Raw genomic sequence first — 22,489 nt, 5'->3', positions numbered from 1 at the left:
ATATAAACTTCCATTAATATTTTTCCGAATAAATAAAATTATAATTATATCATTTCATATATTTTAGTAGTTTCTTATAAATACTCTAAATACGCATAAGTTTTAATATAGTTCTAGTATCAAAGCGGTCCTTACCTCTGTCTCCTCAGAAGTATGCACGTGAAGGCCAGCAGACACAAAACGAGAAGTATGGAACTACACGTTATGACCAGCATGTTCAAGTCGAAGAACTCAGACGGAGGACCTATTTCCTCTACAAATGAAACACAAATATGGTTAAAATGTATGTTATAGTCAGATCTCTTATTCGGACAAAATTGTCTTTGTCTGACAATACCATAAATATTTAAGGCAGAACCTTTGACTAATGAAATGTGTCTAGTTAGGTTAGGTTACTTTTATTCGTGTAAACTGGAAAATAATCTCGTGTAATGTTCTCGATGAGAATTATCTATAGTCAGATTACGCATACAGGAACAAAATCAACCCAATTGTGTGACTTTTCTTAGTTAATAATACTTTAAAATATTTTCTTTTTATTATTCTTCAACTTTATTCTCCGTTTGTCCGTCCGTGACTTTAATTTTTCTATTATTTTCGATCGAGTATGGCAGTTTAATGTAACTGCAAGTTTTAATTACCCAGCAGCATCACAATTGAAATTTTAATTTGAAATTGTCATTTGTATTTTAGTGTTGTAAATCCAGTTTTCTTTACAAGTCTCAACTAGCAATCTTGAGTTAAATCGCTTATTAAGCTTTCGAGCGCTCATTAACTTCCGAGTGCTCTTGAGTTCTTGTTTGATTCCGTAATTACTTCAAGAACTCTGTCGAATTACACGTATTTAAACTATTTCTTTATACGTTGGACGTTAATAATATGGCACGTAGATGTAGTAATTCCTAAACGAAGGTGTAGTGTATTTTTATTTAATCTACAGTTGTATTTTGTTCTGTATAATTAATTTGAGTTACAATCGGTGTAGTTTTGACGTAAAGGTTTTTTAAAAGACGCAATGTCAACCGAGCATAAGAGCGCTTCAGCGCTTCGAGAGCTTGCAACTGTCAAAATATTAAAATATTTATTTGTAGAAGTGACTAGTTCTCAAGAGTTATAGTTGATTTACAAGAGATACTGTTCGATGGATATCAAATTGACAATCTTTTGCTTTAAAGCCAATTGTGGTGAACTACTAGTGTTACTCGATTTTAAATTTAACTACTTTCTTAAAATTCACATTATTATAATAATTGTTTTTTGGACATTACCGTGGAAATGGTATAAATTTCACATCGTCGACTTTGACGGGATCTCAAATCTTCTACGTAATGACAAAAGTTTTAATGAAAATTGATGCTACGGTTTTATAGATTAGGTAATTGGTAGATTTTCATTAAAGTCGTGATTATATTTAGTAACTTTTACTAAAACCAAATTAACTTGAGCTCTAATGATGGGGTGGACGGAAAGTGAAAATAAATCTAGTGTTTGATGATATCAATTTGTATTTATTTTCTGTATCATTATGTACATGTTTGATAAAATTGTATCATATAAGTTCTCAAGACTATATAGCTCACCGCCCTCTGGCGTCTTGGTGGCGTACGTGTAGAGCGCGGCGGCGCGGCCGGCGTCGTTGGCGGCGGTCACCCGCAGCTGGTACCACCGCGCCGCCTGCAGCGCGCCCACCGCGAACGAGCCGCCCAGCGAGTAGCCCCACCCCGCGCCCACGTCGGCCGACTGCACACACGGGCTACCATTACGTATGGTCACGATGGTCACCGACTACATCTCCGTGGTAGCATCTAATCTTTTCATTATCAAATATGTTACTCGCATATTTGCAAAACGATTTCAATTTTTTTTTTATCGAGGACTGGACTTGTTTAATATAGCTATGGTAATGTTGACCATTGAAAGTTGACAATTTTCTTTAGGTATAGATGCAGCGTTACATATGGAGCGCTGTTTTGGATTTAGATTTAAAAATACTGATAGAGCAAGAACTAAAAATGGAATTGTCTTAGGAGGAGAAACTTAACAGAGGTACAAAAGCAACGGTCAAATAAGTAATTGGAGAATATTAGTAATGACTGATATTCACTTTAAAAGATTCAAAATAGAGCGTAAAAAATACATTATCGATTCCAATATAATACGAAGAATAATTTGGAACTCAAATTTTATATCACACGACCAATAAACTAATAAATTATAAATCAGAAGATATAGCTTATCTCACCAATAAAATTGCTTATCAAGTCACTTACCGCCATTTTCTCAGCGTGATGCCAGAAACTGCTGCCAAGTAAGCGATATTCGACGTCCCACTTGGTGACGTCACAGCCGCCGTCGTCCCACCCGCTCAGTTGTATGTAAATGTGAGAGGCATTGCTCCACAGCCAGTCGGTTGTAGGAGGTGCTATTGGAGCTTTTAAAAAATACATAACACAGTTTATTATGATCCAGGATCCACGGCTGTCTATACAAAAGTGTAAATTATATTTAAGAACAACTACGGCAGATTCTGATTCTAATATTTATGTTATTACATATATAAATGTAAACGTGTCTTTATTTTATTCGTCGATAATTGAGCAACAAAAAAAAAAACAAAAACACTAAGAGCACCAAAATTCTATATAATGTCAAGATTGGATTTTTTTTGTGACAGTTTTATTTCCTCTTAGTAATAAATAGTGCTGCATTGATTGTGTGAGGAATTACTTATATAATACGAAGTAATGGCCATACAAACAAATGGTCCATCATAGGAGGCCTCGATCATATATTATTTATGTGGTGATTTATCGTGTACGTATTTTAAATTTAAAAAATATTAGCTATTTGATGAATCATGATTTACTATTTTCAGTATCGGTACTTTCGAAATCAAAACTATGTTCTCGGTTTCATTTTGAGCAATCAGTTCTTGCGAAGCTTGCTTAGATCATTTTTTCAAGGTCATCCTTTGGTCGTAAGACAAGTGATTATTTTAGTATAGGTTTAATAATTTGCATCTGAAGTTTGAAACAAGAGATATAATTAATATTTTTTTTCATTTATCTTTATCCAATTCGTTTCTGGCCAAAAGTATTGAATGATTGACTAGCTACAAGATCAAATCAGGTCATATTGGCATATTTATCCTGCCTTACGCAAAAGTTAAACCGCACAACCCTCAAAATCCTCAAAGGTTAAAGCACTCACGAGTAAATACACGAAGGTCTTGATATTGATTTATATCGAGTATTGACTTTCATATATGTATATGGTTGTAAATTTATAAGATGCTTAACTCTCCTCACCTCCACCTAGAGTCATGACGTCGAGGTGAGCGGGTGCAGAGGTTCCGACGCTGTCAGTGGCCGTCACTCGTATTGAATATTTGGTGCCACACTTGAGCCCCGATATAGTGTGTTGCTGAACACCCGCTATCCTCGTCTCTCTGATCGCTGGCCAGGCTTCCTGCCAGAGACCATCTTCCTCACGCCATGTTAGATTATAACCTAATATCATATCACAAAACAAAGTCTTCTTTAATTAAATCGTACTTGTTTGCTTATTTCTTTGCAACTAAGATATGGATTTTAATGTACTTTTAACTATATTTAGGTAATTTTCTTCGAAAAGACTTGGTGTCAGTAGTTTCGATATTTATATTATTTAACAGTAAAAATACGCTTTATGAGAATCAAGTTGTTTGTTACTGAGCAAAAATGAAGATGTACATTTATTTTAATTAGGAGTTACTCTTCGAAATAGTTATCGTCTTATTGTAATATATTATATATATAAATATATCGGTCAGGATACCATCACAAGACTATAATTCTAGATAGTAGAATTATTAACAATTATTAAAGTTCGTCAGATATTTATTGTAATTATAACTGATTAAAGTTTCATTCCTCACCCAATAGTCAGATTCCTAGAACAGCAAACGTCCTTTAATACAGGAAGTATTGACCCAAATTCCACTGAATATTCAATTACATTTACGATATATATTTATTTATGGCTAGCAACAGATACAAGATTGGATGACCAATAAAACTTGACCTTCAGTTTACAAAATGAACCTACAAATATAATAAGTTTCCGTATTAGTAAATGTTCAGAATATATCATGTAAAATGGCAATTCTAAACATTATGTCATTTATTGTTAACGTGACGCTTAACGTGGGACTTACGTTGTCATGTCCCTTGTTTTTGTAATTAAAATGTCTCAGTTTTCCTTTATTCTGAAACAGCAAATCGAGGGATGCTTTTCGATAAAATATTGATTGTAAATGCTAATCAAACATCTCATGAAAGTTCTTTCGCTTATAAAAATATATATGGCTTTGTTAACAAGATTGTAATTTTGAATAGGTATATTTCTTCAGCAAAATGTGATTTAGGGTAGCAATTAGCATCTTTGCGCTTTGGATATAAGTATTGCTGAGGACTAGAACATCTATCTGGATCTTACTCTAGGCAGTCATCGCATCGATTGATTTTTGCAGTTGCAGCTGAATGTAGGTATCATTTTAGTACTAGACGACAATAATCCTTGCGCGATTTTCCTATTACACAAATATGATTTACGATCAGACCAACGTTGTCCAACAGTACAGTTAAAGTATGCTATCGACTTGGGCGCTGAAAAGGCAAGAAAACTATTGAGCCATTCGATTGTGGTGCGTCTTTCTACACAGCAAGCGATACACACACAAACGAATTCGAATCGTCCTACTGTCCTTCAAAGCATGAATGACCGATTACACAGAGAATCTCCGGTTAGGGTTTTCGCAAATATTTGAATAAGATGCTAAGAGACAACGACGTGCCAACACGTGATGCATACAATACACATACCAATCTATCTTGTCAGCCCATCTCAGGTATGGTAAACAAATATATTACATGGTACTATCGGAAATTGTTTCTGATGTAACCTATATATTTTCTTGTATGATTTTTTTCATCTATATCTACATATACTAATATTATAAATGCGAAAGTAACTCTGATTGTTACCTCTCCACGCTTAAACCGCTAAAACGAATTAGATGAAATTTGATGTAGAGTTACTTTGAGTGCCGGCTTTTTAACTCGAACGGGTAAAATGGGGGATAATGTATGTAAAATTTTATAAAATTCGCCCGGGTAAAGCAATTTTGTTTGTCAGGTATATATTAATTTTAAAATTCTTTGAATACTTCAGTTTATTTGATATTCAATGGCTTCTATTCGATGGTTCTTTAATAATAACAGCTGTGTTAGTAAATACACCCAGTTTCGTAAGACAAATATTTCCACTATAATATAATTCGAGGACCCATATTGTCGTACGTGTAACCTGATTAAAAAATGTTAATTTGTTGTTTTTTTTGTTCATATAACATTTTTATATTTTTAATTTGTCAAAATAAGTAAGTCATACTAATTGTAATGTCTTAATATTTTTTTTATAACTTAATGGTTTTCGGTTACTTTTTTTTGTAAATGTAATAGGTGTTATGGCTATGATGTATATTGTTACGCCCATTTTAATTGTTATAAATAAAAGAAAATATAAAATTACGAAAAAATATTTACTTTAAATTAAATATGATTTAATATAAATAAAAATGTAAATCCTTACAACATAGTTATGTCAGAATTTATAATGTATACTCACTTATTCCGTAGCTCATTGAATCGTTCGCAGTCTTGATTTCATCCCATTTCACAACAATGGAGTCTTTGTAAGGCGTCGCTCTCAAGCTCGGTGGATCAGGCAGGGGCAAAACTTTCACGGAATAAACAACCGAGTCGGAACCGTACAAGTTCTTCGCTAAACAAGTGTAGTTGCCACTGAGGGATTGATCTATACCTGTTCACAGAGGTTTTTTGTTTTATTAAGGCTCGAACAGTATACAAAAAAAGAAAGAAAAAAAATACTTCAACAAATACCAATAATGTTGCATGTTACAACTTTTGTTCGTTTCGTTTCAACTAAAACTATGATTGACTAGAGAGATTGTTCCATGATGTTCATCACATAGGTATACGAGTATGTCACCGTAAAACTGTAAATACCTTTAGATTATAATCTATCTCGCAAGATTGTGAAATGTCGAAAAATTGTGAACCGTAACCGTAACACGTGGAGGGGAAGAGATGTAGAGGAAGAGCGCCGTTCCGGTGGATAGACACAGTAAAGGCATCTACAGGATCCAGTGCCCAGGCTTGCCTACGAATGGCACAGAATGGAAATGCCTGGAGGAAGGTGGTGCGAAGTTTACAGGAGAGCCACACGCTTGGTGGTCACGACCCTTAGTAATGAGGAAACGACTAAGGAAGAAGAAGAACCGTAACCATACTGCTTACAATATAAAGCATTATTTTTCGGTAGAATATAATATATCGAAGTAAATTTCGATATATACATGTATATGTAATTCTACACATGTAGGTGTCCTTACGATGTCTACCTTCATCGCTGTGTATTATTATTAGTTAAAATATTATTATCACGGAATAAAAACATAATGTATTTCTGATGATTAGTCTTTCTCCTATTTATTGTAAAATTAAATAAAAAATCAGTTCCTATTCTAGGCCAGGAGACCCTTAGTACTGGGCAACCAAGTTTCGGCTCCAGTACTTATTACTAAAGCACATGAAAAATAAAAACTGTAATGTGTTTGGCAGAAAATAAATTAATTTATTTTATTAAATTTATTATATATGAAAACTAATTGGTGCTTAATAATTAAGAAGTGAGCATTAAGATTAACGTGGTCCCTCCACTGCTTCATATTATATATTTTTTTGTCGGACATATTATAGTACAAAGAAGTATTATTCGGTCCGATTAACTTAATACGATGTTAATGTATGTTAAGATATTCCTAGACTTGATTTTACTTTACTTGATGTATCTGGGTAGGTAACTTATCATATCTACCGCCAAGCTGTAACAGTTAGTATCGTTGTGTTCCGGTTTGGTCCGGTTACATCCTAGCTCCTAAGATTCTTACCACATCGACGATATAAGGAGTGGTGTTAATATTTCTTACAGTGTCAACGTCTATGGGCGGTGGTGACCACTTACCATCAGGTGGCTCATATAATATATATTTTAATTTTCCACTATACAAAATATTAAGCCTTTTAATGTGTATTTAATAGTTCATGTTTTGCCAATATAATGCCAATTAAAGGATAAAATCTATTATGTTTCAAGTACTTTAATCTTTCTCCTTATTGAGCAGCCGAAGCCTAATCCGCTAATCGAGTCGAGAAGTTTGTAATTAGCTCTAATTAAAACTGGGATAAAGTCTTAAATAAGTTCATTTGTTAGAACCAAAAACAAATATAATATGAAAAAAATATATATTCATAAATAGAACAGAGAAAGATATATATATTTTTTATAGTATATATAGTTAATATAGTATAGTGTATATAGTATTAAATAATTGAATACTTTTTACAGCATTTAATACATTATTTAAGCAAGCAAGAGATGTCAAATTGGTCTTATTGTTAGGAAAGCGATGTCTTCCAGACATCCTTTGGGCTAAGTGGCGACACATGTACGCAATAACACAATATTAATTATATACTAGAATGAATTTAATTACATTACATTTAAATTTAATAACGATTATATTCATCGTTGTTACATACTCTGTGATCAGTCAATACTCACTCTTGATGAGCAGGCTGTCGTCCTTGTTCCTGGTGAAGCGCGGGTGGTGCGTGATGATGTTGTGGTTGTGGTACCACACGGTGCGCGGCGGCGGCGCGCCCACGCTGCGACACGACAGCGGCAGCGCGCGCCGCACCGACACGCGCACCTCGCCCCCCAGCGACCACACGCCCGCCACCACTGGGGGAGGACGACTTTAACATTGTGGCCATTTCTTTTTGTCATTCAATCTATTGCCCACCATGATGAAATATAATTGTTTTATTGAATATATCTTATATTTGAAAATAAAAAACATCATTCGTGTATTTAAGGTAATAAGTGGGGGTTTCGGGCAAAAGGCGTTATTTAGTTACATATATTAACCTTAGACCTTATTTTGAAACACACGAAATTCCTTACCGTGTTCTCCTTCATCGCACAAAATTAACGACCTCCGTAATCAAATGTTATCTTTCGGCCGTTTAGTTAAAACACATTTGTCGGTTTATTATACACCACAATATATAGTTTTGGGTTAGGACATTTAACTATTGTGATAAGAGTGGACGGTGTATTTATTTATAGCTACAAAAACATACGTTAACATAACACATTACAACAGTATAGTCAGTTCTCTCACGAAGGCATGCTCTTCCACGTAAATTATCAGCGTGCATTAGTATGAGTGACGCTGGTACTTACAATATGTCTTAGTGTGCGTGAGATGACTAATGTAAGAGCAAAAAAACTGATTTCGATTATTTAATGGTCCTTCGCGAGTGAATGGATTTATACACACACGTTCACATACACACACATGGATGGATTGTGTGAGAGACGATATGGCTGGAAAGAGAGAGAGGCAGAGAAATATGGAAGACGAAGACATGCTGCGCCGACCCCAAATAAAATTGGGATAAGGGAAGGAGGATGATGATGATACATTACATACAATAATTAAATAATCCCTAATCCGTAATCGATTTCACAATCGATTATAAATTCTTTCATTTAATAATCGAAGGATCATTGAACGATACCGAGTAAAACAATTGATTCTCACGAAAACTAAAACATACCTCTTTGAGAAGGGGTATTGGTAACTCTTCGACTCTCCGGTCCTTCGCCCACAGCGGTGCTAGCGGTCACCCAGACATCATACTGGCGCCCTTCGTAAAGCCCTTTCAGTTCTAAGCTTTGCGTTTGCTCGTACGGTTCCGTATCAGCTTCGACGTCAACGCGGTGTATTTGGGGACCATCGTTGCTAAGTATAATAAGGAACAGAGAAAATAAAATTGAATAAATAATAGGCTGTTTGACAATGCGAAAAATAAAGTGTAAATTATTGTAATCAGTATATGTATTGTAATCAGTGTAATGAGTTTAAAAATGGTTATTTACTAACGAAAAATAAAAATAGTAATTAATTTATTCAAAAATCCATAAATAAATATGAATTTTTTTAAACGTGTGTCACGTGACACAAAACGCTCCTGATTGGTCGGGTTTATGAAGACGTCACTTGCTCGTTAACATCGTTCGCCTACTGTATCTAGATTATATGTGCCACAGATTACAATACAGACAAGTGACTTCAGCGACCCCCTTGCAGCGCCACATTGTCAAAGTAGCGTTTTCGCGCGCTATTTAAATATTGAATTTTTAATTTGATCAGCAAATATGTACTAAAATTAAATTAACACAACTTTTACTGGGTCTACTAAATAATATAAAATGGGTTTTAAAAACCTGTCAAATAGCCTATTGTACTTAGATTTTTATTTATGTATCTAAATAGAGACACATTACAAATTAGCTAAAACAAACGAGTCATCTTTTTTTTTTTTTAGTTTTAGCTTTTATTTGTGCCAAGAAGGCACAGATTATTTCGCCAATGTCAAGTGCGAAACGAGCCATCTTTATTATCCCGGTTTGCTTGACAGCTACGCTTGACACTCGTTAAACGTTACACTACATTACTGGTGTTGGTGTACCATTACCTGCACATGTAAATAATCCAAGTACTAATTATAATATATAAAACAGATGTCAAATTATTATTACACTAGTCTCAATTCGCAGATTACCGCGTGTATGGGTATGTGTTACTCTACATGTTTCTATTCTGAGCCGAGATGCCCCAGTGGTTAGAACGCGTGCATCTTAACCGATGATTGCGGGTTCAACCCCAGGCAAGCACTACTGAATATTCATGTGTTTAATTTGTGTTTATAATTCATCTCGTGCTCGGCAGAAGGAAAACATAGTGATGTATTTTGTATTTATTCGAAATTCTGTCACATGTGTATCCACCAACCCGCATTGGAGCAGCGTGGTGCAATATGCTCCAAACCTTCTCCTCAGAGGGAGAGGAGGCCCTAGCCTAGCAGTGGGAAATTTACAGGCTGTTAATGTAAATGTGATGTTCATGTTTTTTTTATACCGAGATCGTGTATGCAATAATTCAGATTATCGGTTGTGTAGTTTAGTAGTTACGCGTAACAAACAAACAAATAAACGAACTGATTCGCGTTTACATTATAATATCAATTATGATTTGGATGATTGGACAAATTTACAGGTTAACTTTTTCTAGTGTTGGCCATTCCGGTACAAGATAATATTATAGCCAATGAACTGCTAGTTTAAAGATTGTATTAGCCAATGAATAGCCAGTTTTAAGTTTTAATGGTAAATATCTTATAAGAAATAATGTTATATAAGGAAGTAGATTGTTGCTTATACAACATCTGTCAATTTATTTTCAATTTAATTTAGTAGTATAATACCTCAGGATCATTCGAATAAATATTCAAGAGATACCTTTTATACTAAAATATCGTCAATAAAACATGTTTACCACAAAATTATATTTGTAACGCGTATTATCAAATATTATTTCTAAGAATATTTGAGTCCTCCTATCACACCGTAAATCTTTACAATATTCTAAACGAAAACCCCATTTTGAAATTTAGTATGTAATTTTTATGGAAATTTGCATTAACAGTATTCGTAGCAAGCAATAGTACTAGTATCATGGATACAGATTGTTGACACGTCTTACTTGGTACCTCACTTAGCTACCGAGACAAATTAATGTTGATACCTGACAAGAATAATTTGTAAACTTGAGACTTTAAGGAAATTAATTAATTTTATTTCCAACAACAATAATTCAAATAAATACACATTAGCGTATATTTACGCATGTCTGTGGTTTTATTTATATGTGTGGGAAAATTAAATATAATTTTAAATATTCACTTTCATTGTATTTTCGTTGTATAAGTCTTATATGTTTATATATAATTTGATAGCGGATTGACAATTAAATGATTTTTTCATATATATCGAGTTCGATCCGATTGAAGTTGCTCGACATCTGAAGATGAAAAAAAAATTAACAGCATAAATAAAAGTTAAAAGAGATTCTTTCATATTATTGAATTAAAAAACCAATGGCAGTACATTTTCTTGTCTTTATAATATGTGTATTTTCAAGGAATTATTAATACTCCTATTTACGAAATACGAAACATAAAGGTTAGAAGGGACAGAAAACTTGGGAGTCAGGAGGTTTATATATCGCTGTAGTATTAAGACTTAAGTAAAATTAATATATTTATATTCAACCATATTTATATGGTTTAAAAAAAAACAAATAATATTTTATTCAAACAAGTGCTATCGACTCATCTTACAAATTTAAAGTAAATCTACCCACTTTCCGAATGCAGATGCTACTGAAAATAAGCATCTAGTAACTCAGTACTGCCGCCTACTTACTCAATATATCGATCAAACAATAGATATGTAATGATTGTATAGTATATTCCAATGGAAGTAGGAAAAAAGATAAACAAACCTTAGATTTACGTATTTCATGCGATTTGCTAATAACTCAGCTATATTGTGCAATACTAAGAGTTTATGATTAATATATCTTTATTTATCATACAAAACTATTTTACTTAACCACTTATTTCCATTTTAATTTTACTTCCAAAATTCCGATAACAGTTTCGTCGACGTTCAAAACGCCATTTTTACGCAAATCCATAGTGAATATCATAGATTAATCTAGCTCTAGACCAATTACATCGCGTCAATTTGCTTTCAAATGTTGTTTATTTGGCTTTTTTCCTGTTATGGTTGGAATAAGTATATATTAATGTATATATTAATTGTTGTGACTAACTTTATTTATGTATCTAATACAACAATCATCGTATACTAATAAACATGTATATAATCTTGTACAGTATATTCTTATTTATTAGGATTTGTTTGAGTTTTAAATTAATTTATTTGCAAATGTTAAATTATTTTTGGAATTTAATTAAATAATATAATGAACTGGTTGTTAAAGTTGTATAAATGATTATAAAATATAATATAATTTGATGTACCTTAACAATAATTGAATATTAAAATAGATTCGAAAATGTTCGCAGAATTTTATTTAAGAATAGAATATCAAGCCCTGATTATAAAAGGTACATGTATGTTATTTAAACAATAGGCATTTATATACAAATGAATAAATAAAAAAAAAACGAGAATTATCGAAGTTATATAATTTTAGCGTTATGGCTTGAAAATAAAATTAGACCAAAGTTCACACGTGTGGAATAAATGTGATTCAATAACAACAAATTCTGAAGCGTCATTTTTACCTTTTACTGATATAAGTTTACGAAATATTCTGAATTATATGTCGAACTAATTATCGTGTTTTCATATAGTTTTATACGTGAAATAAATTGAGTGTAATTCTGATGTGAATCATTTATTGACCTTGGAGGTCAGATCGACTCGTACGCCGTAACGGAAAACGGCATAACTCTGCCAGCTCTCTACTCTGCTATGAACTCGTTCGATCCAGTTCGCATACAATACACTTCGTTTTGTATATTATTATAATAATAAGAAAAATATTTTATAACGCTGATATAGCGTTATCAATTGGTTTTTAAATCGAATTGTAAATTCTTTCAATAAAACTTCAGTTCCGTTTTACATCTACTGCACAACCTATTACGGCTGTTTTTTCTGCTTAATTAATATAATAATAATTTTCTTAGTCGAAAGCGACCACAGACTCCTTGGCTTGCATTTATATCTTATTTTATTTTTAGACATTATCGATAATAAGTTACAACTAAAAAGTTGCGTGTAGTTATTTATAGCGTAGCAACGTGTATGCGCGTTCTTCGGCGTAATTAAAAATAGTTTTTACTTGCATACAAGTAATTTATTACATACAATAAAATAATACTGATAAATATTATGATAAATGTTATTTTCTCCTTTCTCCACTACTGCTATAACTCTTACTAACATATTAAAACATTTTAAAATAAGATAAGGTATGAAGTTGTGTATTTCGAGTGACTTCAAACTTAATTGACGGCTTAGCGAATAACTTTATCGTAGATTTTTTTTTTTTATTATGTTCGTGCGCTACATAAAAATTCGCTCTCTACATATTTCCATAATGCGGCAAAAGAAAAATAACTTCAAAATATGTTTTCAACATATAAACGTTCTATATAGTCCATTAATATCTAGCTATCATCATAAAGTTAAAGATTTTTTTTTAGTATAGGTAGGTTGAATGACCTCTGATTATAAGTTGTCACCGCCCCATATTCGTTGACACTGTAAGAAATATTGACCACTCTTCAAACCGCCAACACGCCAACAACCTTGACAGCTAAAATGTTACGTCCCTTGTACGTGTACTAACACGACAATACTAAACATAGCTGTTTGACGGTATCTGATGAGCGTATGGTACCTACCCAGATGGGCTTGCACAAAGTAATAGTCCTAAATTTTGAAGTAAATTAAAAAATAACCTTTTTATAATACGAGTATAATAATAATTAACAGTTAATATTCTAAAAATTTTATGAAAATGAAAAACATTTTTGATGAGAAAATTAAATGAAAAAAATTGAATATTCTAGGAAATAATATTCTCTAAAATGTACTAAGTATTTAAAATAAAACGTTACATAATGAAGAAACTTGCCGGCTTAATTGAACGCGCTTAACTTGAATTTACATAAATGAAGGTTCCCTAAATTTTCTCGCCTTAATTATTGTGTACTTACGCACTTGAATAGACTTCACTTTCATGATTACTATTCAAGTTCGAATTAAGCGCAGTCTTTATCTATCCGAACAAAGCGGTGAAGATTAAAAATAAGAAGTCAGTCTTCATAAAAAGTATTAATCTGTCGCAAATAGCTTTGGTACATTTTTTTTTCGGATTCTTTTATATATAAGATTATGTAGACACTGATATAAAATTTTACATTACAGGCCTGTAAATTTCCCACTGCTGGGTTGGTGGATACACATGTGGCAAGATTTCGTTGATATTAGACACATGCAGGTTTCCTCACGATGTTTTCCTTCACCGCTGACCACACAAATTAAGCACATGAAAATTCAGTTGGGCTTGCCTGGGTTTGAACCCGCAATCATCGGTTAAAATGTACGGCGTTTTAACCGCCACGGTCAAGACACTGATATATATTCCGATTCTGAAATTCCTATTTCATATTTTGAACACGAAAATCGTGATTTATTTGTTTTTTAATTTTTGAACTAACTACAATTTCGTTGCTCGTCACTTTGAACATTGGGTCACATTATAATTAGACGAAGGAGTTTAGTGAAGTCTTAAAATATTACATATATATATATATATATTTTATGTCCGATTGTTTAAATGATGTTAGCGTGGGGCGAGTACTAGACTTCGCCTTGAAATTTGAGCCCTCTCATTTCATGTGACGTGCAACACGAGTGTGTCTCCTATGAGATCGCACCGTGGGTCAGGTTCTAATTTAGCTGTAAGATACGGTCTAAACAAACAAATATTGCAATTTAAAAGAGATATATAAATACACTATGTTTTTTATGACGTAGCTTGAAAAAAACAGGAGGCTCACATTATGGAAAGTGACTACCACCGCCGATGGACATCTGCAATACCGAAAGGCTTGAAGGTTGCCGGTCTTTAAGGAATGGGTTGGTTCTCTCTAGTTTCCCAAGACGTATCGGTTTGGAAAAATGGGTATAAGTTCAGAGTGGTTGTTCGAGACATTTATGTCTTAAAAATAGCGCTGTTGCGGACTTTGGGACATCGAGGTGTCAGCACTTAAAGTGTTAGTATCAGCTCGATTTGATAGAGCTGGTTTATATACAAGCTTACTCAGACACATGTACCTTCTATTAAATATGCTAGGTAATTATTACTTACCTAGCTGTTGGCTTGCAGTATACCGTATAGTGAAGTAACCGGCCATTAGGTTGCTTCGGCTTCTTCCAGCTCACGAGGAGCGCTGTCGATGACTGCGTCAATAGTTTTATTTCCGCTGGTGCGTCTGGTACTGTTTAATTATACATATTTCAAAAATATATTACAATAAAATAATTTCTATGAAACTCAAAAGGTATTCTTTTTTTTCGATGAAATATCAAACCTACTTACAAATTTAAACATTTGAATGAAATAACATTGATTTATATCATATTCCGCTTGAAAATCAGCTAATCTCCACGCTTTTATGTCACCTGTGGTATAGTTTTGTTTTGACAAATATCCCATATATTAAGGAAATTGTTTTGTTGGTTTAAATTATTAAAAAAAAAAAATGTAACAGTCTGTTATTTGCCAAAGATGGGCTAGTTGTGCAACCAATACCACCACGTCACTCCAATGCGAGTTGGTAGTGAAACCTGTGGCGAAATTATATACAGCATATGGCAATTCATTCACGATATTTTCTTCACTGCTCAGCACGTGATACATTATAAAGCCTTCACACTAATAGCGCTCGAGTTTGAACCCGCAATTTTCGATTAAACTGCATGTATTCTAGCCACTGTGCTAACTCGGACTAACTAATTAACATAATTAAAACCTACAATTAAACAGTAAAACTACAATCATTTAAGAATAAAAACAATTTCCCAGACAATAAAATCAACTGTGCTCCATAGAACAATACGACCAACTCAATAACGGAACAATGGAAGTCGCGACTTACCGTCTTGGAGCGTCGAGCAAACAATAGGGTAGGAATACGGTCCCGTGCCGTAGTTTGAGAAACCTGCCACTTTGACCGTATAGTTAGTGTATTTGGTGAGCCCTTGCAAACGAAGTTCCGTCACCAAGGACGTGGCGTTTTGCGAATGACGACCTGCAACGAATGGAAAATAATAGTAACTAAATCCACAAAATCTGTAAATCCGTTATTAGATCTGCCGCGAAGAAGAAGGATGAAAATAAATATCATATAGCAGACGTGAGGATGTTGAGATGGATTTAAGGAGTATGGTATAAGAAGAAACCTTAAAGTAGCACCAGCGCTAAAAAGTGAAAGGAAACCATTTGAGTTGCTGACATGAGAGGCGCAGAGATTTCCTAAAAGAGTGCTGAGATTGAGCGTAGGGGGAGGGAGGGGAAGATGGACCTATGAAAATAATGATTACTAGTATTTTATTGATCGTATACTTTAGTGTGGATTTAGGAAAAGAAATACTGGTATGTAATGGTATACTTCAATACTATACTTATTATATATCAAGTATACTTCAATTTGTAGGTATTTTAGTTATTTGTGCTGTGATACCACTTTTTCTTCTTCATTTATTGGTTATTATATTATTAATTAATTTAAGTAATAAAATTAAATGTTTATGTTTTATTTTCAGGGATGGTTTATATCTTATCTGTAATTTCCGTTTCTATATGTAAATTTATTTTTTCTCTAATAAATAATGTTTTATACTTGTCAGAATGACTAATGTCAAAATAGTTTTTCTTAAATGCGTTTCCTATGAAAAAGCGATTAAAACTTTGTTAAATAGAAAAGAAAATAAATCAATTTAAAGCTAAATAGTAGTAGACTTTTTTTGTCACAGCACGTGTTACCTAGGTACCGTTAGATCTAGATGCAGAAGCCTATATGGGTACTCCGGACGCATAAAGTAATACCAGTTCTAGGTCAATGGCCATTATGCGAACTTTCAGCGATTCGTCAACTCTCAGCATATAAATAGTGTTCGGCGGCTAAAAGATAGTAGATTTAGTTTAAAAAAAAAAGTAACAAGCTGTAACTATCCCACTACTGGGCTAAGGCCTCCTCTCCGTTCGAGGAGAAAATTTGGGAGTAATTTTACTAAGCATTTGAAAATTTAGTGGTCCTTTTTGGGTTTGAACCCGCAATCATCAACCCGATGCATGTGTTCTAACCACTCGGCCATCTCATCTCCCAAAGTAGTAACTAAACCAAATTTAAACAAAAATTGCGTAAGAAGAAATTAATCACCTTCCTTACAATACTAATTGAAAAATAATTGAAGATTGAATTACTTATTTTCATTCCAATTATATATTAAACCTTTTAATTAAACATAAAGTAAATGTATCAAACGTGTAATATTCGAAATTTAAAATAATACTTAACTTGCAATCTCTGCAGTACGATTCTACAAGAAATCACTTCGTATCTATGCCATTATAATACGTGTATCCAATAATTTAATAATAATTATTATTATGGTCAATTTATGCGACATTATGACATTTCAGGATCGTGTTCTGCGATGAGATTCGAGTTTCTTGTTATAGAACAGCCTAACTGTTACGTAACAGAAAACAATATAATTAATAACTCTAAGTTTTAATGTATTGTACTTTAATTCCTCTTTGTCGCTTTATGACTGTTATTATATTCAAGAAACGATTTGTTTTATTTACGAATAGTATAATTTTCTACGACGCGTAACTCAAAAGTTTCCTAATGAAAAGGGTTTCGTAAGTTTTGACGTCGCATCTTATAAAGACATAAAAATATATAAGCGCGAGTAAGACTTGCGCATAAAGGGTTCCGTACCATTATCTATAATAGGCAAAATAATCATGTCCGTTGTATGGGAGCCCCCTTAAATATTTATTTTATTCTATTCTTTAGTTATTGTTACAGCGGCAACAGAAATACATCATCTGTAAAAAATTCAAGTTTAACTATCACAGTTTATGAGATACAGCCTGGTGACAGAAATACAGATATTCGGACGGATGGACAGCGCAGTCTTAACAATAGGGTTCGTTTTATCCTTTTGGGTACGGAACCCTAAAAACGACCGAAATGGTTCGTTACTCGTAATTTAAAAACGATCCGTTACCTTGGTACGATAAAGTTTTGTTAAATATAGGAACCGGACATTGTTTATGTAATAATAATAACATAAAACTAATTTAATAAGTATTCAAATGTAGTATTAATTACACAAACAAGTATTGACCTTGAGCAGCATATAATACGGAGTATCCAATCAGGGCTCCGGCCTGTTTGTAGGGGGGTATCGGCTGCCAACTAATACGAAGGGCGGTGGACGTCACTCCTCCACATTCCACTGACGTCGGACCTTCTTCTGGAGCTGGAAACGAGACTACATTTGTAACAATTGGAAAAATGTACAAATAAAAATCTCATATACCAAAAATATGTTTGTAATTGGGAAAAAAGTAAATGTTTGGGAAATATCCTTTTATAGTAAAACTAACATCTTTGTTATTTGGCAAAGTGTACAAAAACAGAAGCACTATTGAATCCTTATTTTACATAATTGAATTAAGCTACCGCTTCGAAATGTAGATTATACCGAGTAGAACCGGCAAGAAACTCTGTAGTTTTAGTCTTTTCCAACATTTGAAATACTAAAGTTACGTCAATGAGTATTAGCTCCATGCTTTGTTATCATCTACATAATTTTGTATTAAATAATTTCATGCTTTATTTATTAAAGTATTTTAATAAGCGATTTGAATTTGAGCTGATGAATCGAGTTGAATATCAATCTCAAACCTTAACATACGTAATACTTTTATACAAGGGGAACTTTAATTTACTTTAATTGAATTTCGTCTTTCTGGTTAGGAAAATGTACCTAATATTTGTCCCAGTATCTAAATAATGTTTTTGTATTGACAAGAGTGAAGATATTTGTCATATTGAAGTCAAAACCACATGTTTCTGTATTGCTGAATAAAAACAATTCAGCTATTTAGTTAATAGTAGGTAGTAGAGTTTGAATCTTATGTTTACAACAAATCTGCGTGCATGACTAGTATGTAGTACTATGGTATAATGTAGTACCTACGTATTTTTATGTGGAATTCAATAAGCTTAAGCTGCCTCAAACAAGTGTTTATTTTTGAATAAAATTGAGTGTATTCATATTAAATAAAACAACGAACAGCTCTATAAATCGTTGTAAATATTATAACTTTGTTTTGTATTGGCCATAACCATAGCTATCAATATTAAATACCCTTATTCACTAAGATTACAAGTTTCCCAACCTTCCTATTCAGTAAAACAGGTTATTTTACAAAATCTAATAAACTTAGCAAATTTCTTTAAAGTTTAACTGCTTTTAGACATTAATTGCACCCGCGGGGTGAAGTGCTGAAAGGGAAAATTTAAATTAAAAAGGCGAAAAAGCAATTTAAAGAACAATAACGAAGCAAGCGGAGATTATATGAAATAAAGTGACGTCATAGCTAATTTAAATTTAAAAGTGTATTAAAGATTAAAAAAAAATGTTTCATAAAATTATCAAGTCTTATAATAGCCACACAATTAACACAAATTTAGTATTCCATAGAGATTTTAATTTTAACTTTTTGGTATTGAAATGGGTTTATGACATTTGATTAAGCTTTAACCTGACTTTTACCTAAAACATTTGAAGAAATGATTACATTTTAAAGCGAAAAGCTCTTTATCAAATATCCATTTTTTTCTATGATTCGGTAGGCGGACGTGCAAACGGGCCACCTGATGGTAAGTGGTCGCCACTGCCCATAGACAATAGCGTTGTAAGAAATATTAACCATTCCTTACATCATCAATGCGCAACCAACCTTGGGAACTAAGATGTTATGTCCCTTGTGCCTGTAGTTACTCTGGATCACTCACCCTTCAAACCGGAACTGTATATTAACAGTACTGTGTATTAACAGTACTGAGTACTGCTGTTTGGCGGTAGAATATCTGATGAGTGGGTAGTATCTACCCAGACGGGCTTGCTCAAAGCCCTACCACCAAGTGAATCCAATCCAATATCAAGTCTGTATGTAAATTTTAGGTTTAATCTATCTTACTGCTGATATTCAAACGGTTAGGACAAAGCCTATAGTAACAATCCTTATTATACAGATTTTATATTATAGATATCAAAATACGCATTCAGAGTTGTACTAAGAAGAAAATCCTATGAGGAAGACATAAAATTAAAAAGTAACATTAAAATAACGTTATTTTCAAATAACGAAATAGAGAGATAAAGTTATTTTCTATTCAAAGGCAGGAATTAAATATAATTTTAAATAGATAAAAGTTTTAAACAACCTCCTTCTCTGGTGTCTTGGAAGAGTGGAATCGAGAAGGGCCCGTTTCCAGCGCCGTTGAAAGCTGCTATTGAAACTGAATACCTGTTTGAGATATTCAATTAAAACTTACAATATCGATTTCTCAGATAAGGAATATAATATATATTTTCTGTATTTTGTTACAACTTAGTCTTAATCTTTAGTCATATACTTATAACAATTATTTTTAATCTTGAGTTATACGATAAACTAGTTTTTTCTGTCACATCGGATTATGAAAATAAATGAACAGAGCATGCACTTGTGTTTGTGCATGTATTTAAGTGCTGTGCAGTTGGCTAGGTTTGATTGAAAATAGCCATCGTGGTTGAAATTGGTCATGATGACGTCATCATCTTCATACAATTAATCATCTTTATGCAGAGCGAGTTCGTGTACTTATTATGTTATTAAACTTTTTTTATTTTTCAGAATGAAAAAAAATGCAAAGAGATACGTTAAAATATAAGCTGTCATCATGTAATATTTTTGTAAAATTCAATCAGTAGTTTTCACCTGTACAAACATACGGATTATTTTTGTTCAAACTCTTCAGAGAAATACTACTACTTAACAATATAAAACATTATATATATTAATATAACAGTGACTCACCTGACGCCTTTTAATAAACCGGTGATTATCGATTCTTGTTTGGAATAAAGTGATATTGTTTTGATTATTTTATCATTATTTTCTTGATTTTCTGCGAACAAAAACATCTTGTGAGTAAAATATATGGACAAAATAATAATGAAGACTTTGTGCAGTTGACTAGACTAGACGTTGAGTAGGTACCTAGTTATTTCTGCTAGTCAACCTCTTTACGTCGCGAGCGCACGAGCTAATGTTTATGTGTGTGTGTACGCTTTGTGTTTGCTTATTGTGTAAATAAACAAGTGGTTATGAAATTATACATATATAGACTCGATAACTTATGAAAGGTTTTGAGAATGGATGTGGATGGATATAGAGGTAGGGGGCCAAAGAAACGATAGATGGATTGTGTGAAAGACGATATGGTTAGAAAGAATGTTACTTATGAGATGACGTCCGACAGAGAAGTGTGGAAGAAGAAGACATGCTGCGCCGACCCCAAGAAAAATCGGTATAAGGGCAGGAGGATGATGAGAGTCGATAACTTATATAAGCAAAAATGAATAGTGATATGTTAAACTCTTATTGGGCTATGGTGAACACTGAATAAGCTGTCGTATAAAAGTATGCTCTATAGCACGCACTGACACATTTTAGACACTACGGAAGTAAATTATACGTGTTATTTATCGTTGCCTAAAATAACGATTGTGTTCCACTAAATTTTAGAATGCTGAATATTTTGATCGCTTTGATCTGAAGTGACATTATTATACAAAACAATATTTTGTAAGTACTTGTGTTCTTAAATATCATACCGCTAACGGTAACGGCGGGACGTCATAGAACTATAACCAACCCTACATTCCACTTGTCTTTGAAAAGCTCTTAAGCCGTGAACGAGTATATTCTTATAACCCTTTGTAACTGAACTTGAATTAGCTAAATATAATATGAACTGAGTTAATAAAAAGGATAGAAGTAAAATCTAATACCGAATACGAAAACAAGAGAGTTCAAAAATGGTTATATAGAGTTTAGAGATATTAATTAAGAAAAACTATATTTAGAACACACTCTGTCTACGAATAAAATAACTGGGCTGAAATTAGTTATAGACTAAAGGTGTCGCCAGTAGAATTGAGTTTTGAATATTGTGTTGTATTTGCGTAAATTATATATTACTTCTTGACATGCGTAAGTGTTTTAAGGAGTCTAACTTCACGCCGGCAAATTTAGGTTGCGCGTGTTATAATCGTATTTAAAGTAACAGTAACAGCTTTTAAATGTTGCACTGATAGGCGAAAATTATCTCCCTATTTGAAGAGAAGAATTAGGCATTTCATCACGCTGCTCGAATACGATTGGTTTTGACAGATTTACACTTTCACTAGGCTCCTCACGACGTCTTCTTTCATGACCAAGCGGTTGAATTATACGACAAATTAAGCATATGAAAATTCATTTATGTTATTCTGTCCAAGATTCACATCTTCTCTTCTCTTTCTTAGATTAAGAGTGCCAGTCCAGTTACATTTCATTATTTTGTGAAATAACTTTCAATATGAACCAAGCATGTGTTAATTACGTGTATCGGTGGACGTAATAGCACCTACTGTTTTTCAAACTACCGACCGGTTTCAATTTCGTACAGCTGTGAAGTACAAAGATTGCATTGTTCCTTTGTTCGAAATTTAAAGTACGATGCTGTTATGTAAAATTCCATTGGTTAAATCAATATTCGAAAACGAACAAATGAGC

At 33.1% G+C, this 22,489-nt stretch overlaps 1 protein-coding gene across 1 annotated transcript in view; it reads right to left on the bottom strand.

The window, feature by feature from the left end:
- LOC113401871 (cell adhesion molecule Dscam2-like) overlaps positions 1 to 22,489 on the bottom strand; it is a 90,523-nt gene that overhangs the window by 16,229 nt on the left and 51,805 nt on the right. Inside the window, exons 17-28 of the mRNA XM_026641946.2 lie at positions 20,747 to 20,837; positions 20,112 to 20,194; positions 18,001 to 18,135; positions 15,738 to 15,890; positions 14,948 to 15,077; positions 8,748 to 8,932; positions 7,687 to 7,866; positions 5,668 to 5,862; positions 3,309 to 3,509; positions 2,271 to 2,431; positions 1,581 to 1,740; positions 136 to 253 (exon numbers count right to left, since the gene is read on the bottom strand). Coding sequence (XP_026497731.2) covers positions 136 to 253; positions 1,581 to 1,740; positions 2,271 to 2,431; positions 3,309 to 3,509; positions 5,668 to 5,862; positions 7,687 to 7,866; positions 8,748 to 8,932; positions 14,948 to 15,077; positions 15,738 to 15,890; positions 18,001 to 18,135; positions 20,112 to 20,194; positions 20,747 to 20,837 — 1,792 coding nt within the window. The remainder of the gene's footprint in view (positions 1 to 135; positions 254 to 1,580; positions 1,741 to 2,270; positions 2,432 to 3,308; positions 3,510 to 5,667; positions 5,863 to 7,686; positions 7,867 to 8,747; positions 8,933 to 14,947; positions 15,078 to 15,737; positions 15,891 to 18,000; positions 18,136 to 20,111; positions 20,195 to 20,746; positions 20,838 to 22,489) is intronic.

This window comes from Vanessa tameamea, chromosome 23, assembly GCF_037043105.1.
Source record: "Vanessa tameamea isolate UH-Manoa-2023 chromosome 23, ilVanTame1 primary haplotype, whole genome shotgun sequence".
Classification (NCBI taxonomy): domain Eukaryota; kingdom Metazoa; phylum Arthropoda; class Insecta; order Lepidoptera; family Nymphalidae; genus Vanessa; species Vanessa tameamea.
This window is presented reverse-complemented; position numbering and strand designations above follow the sequence as displayed.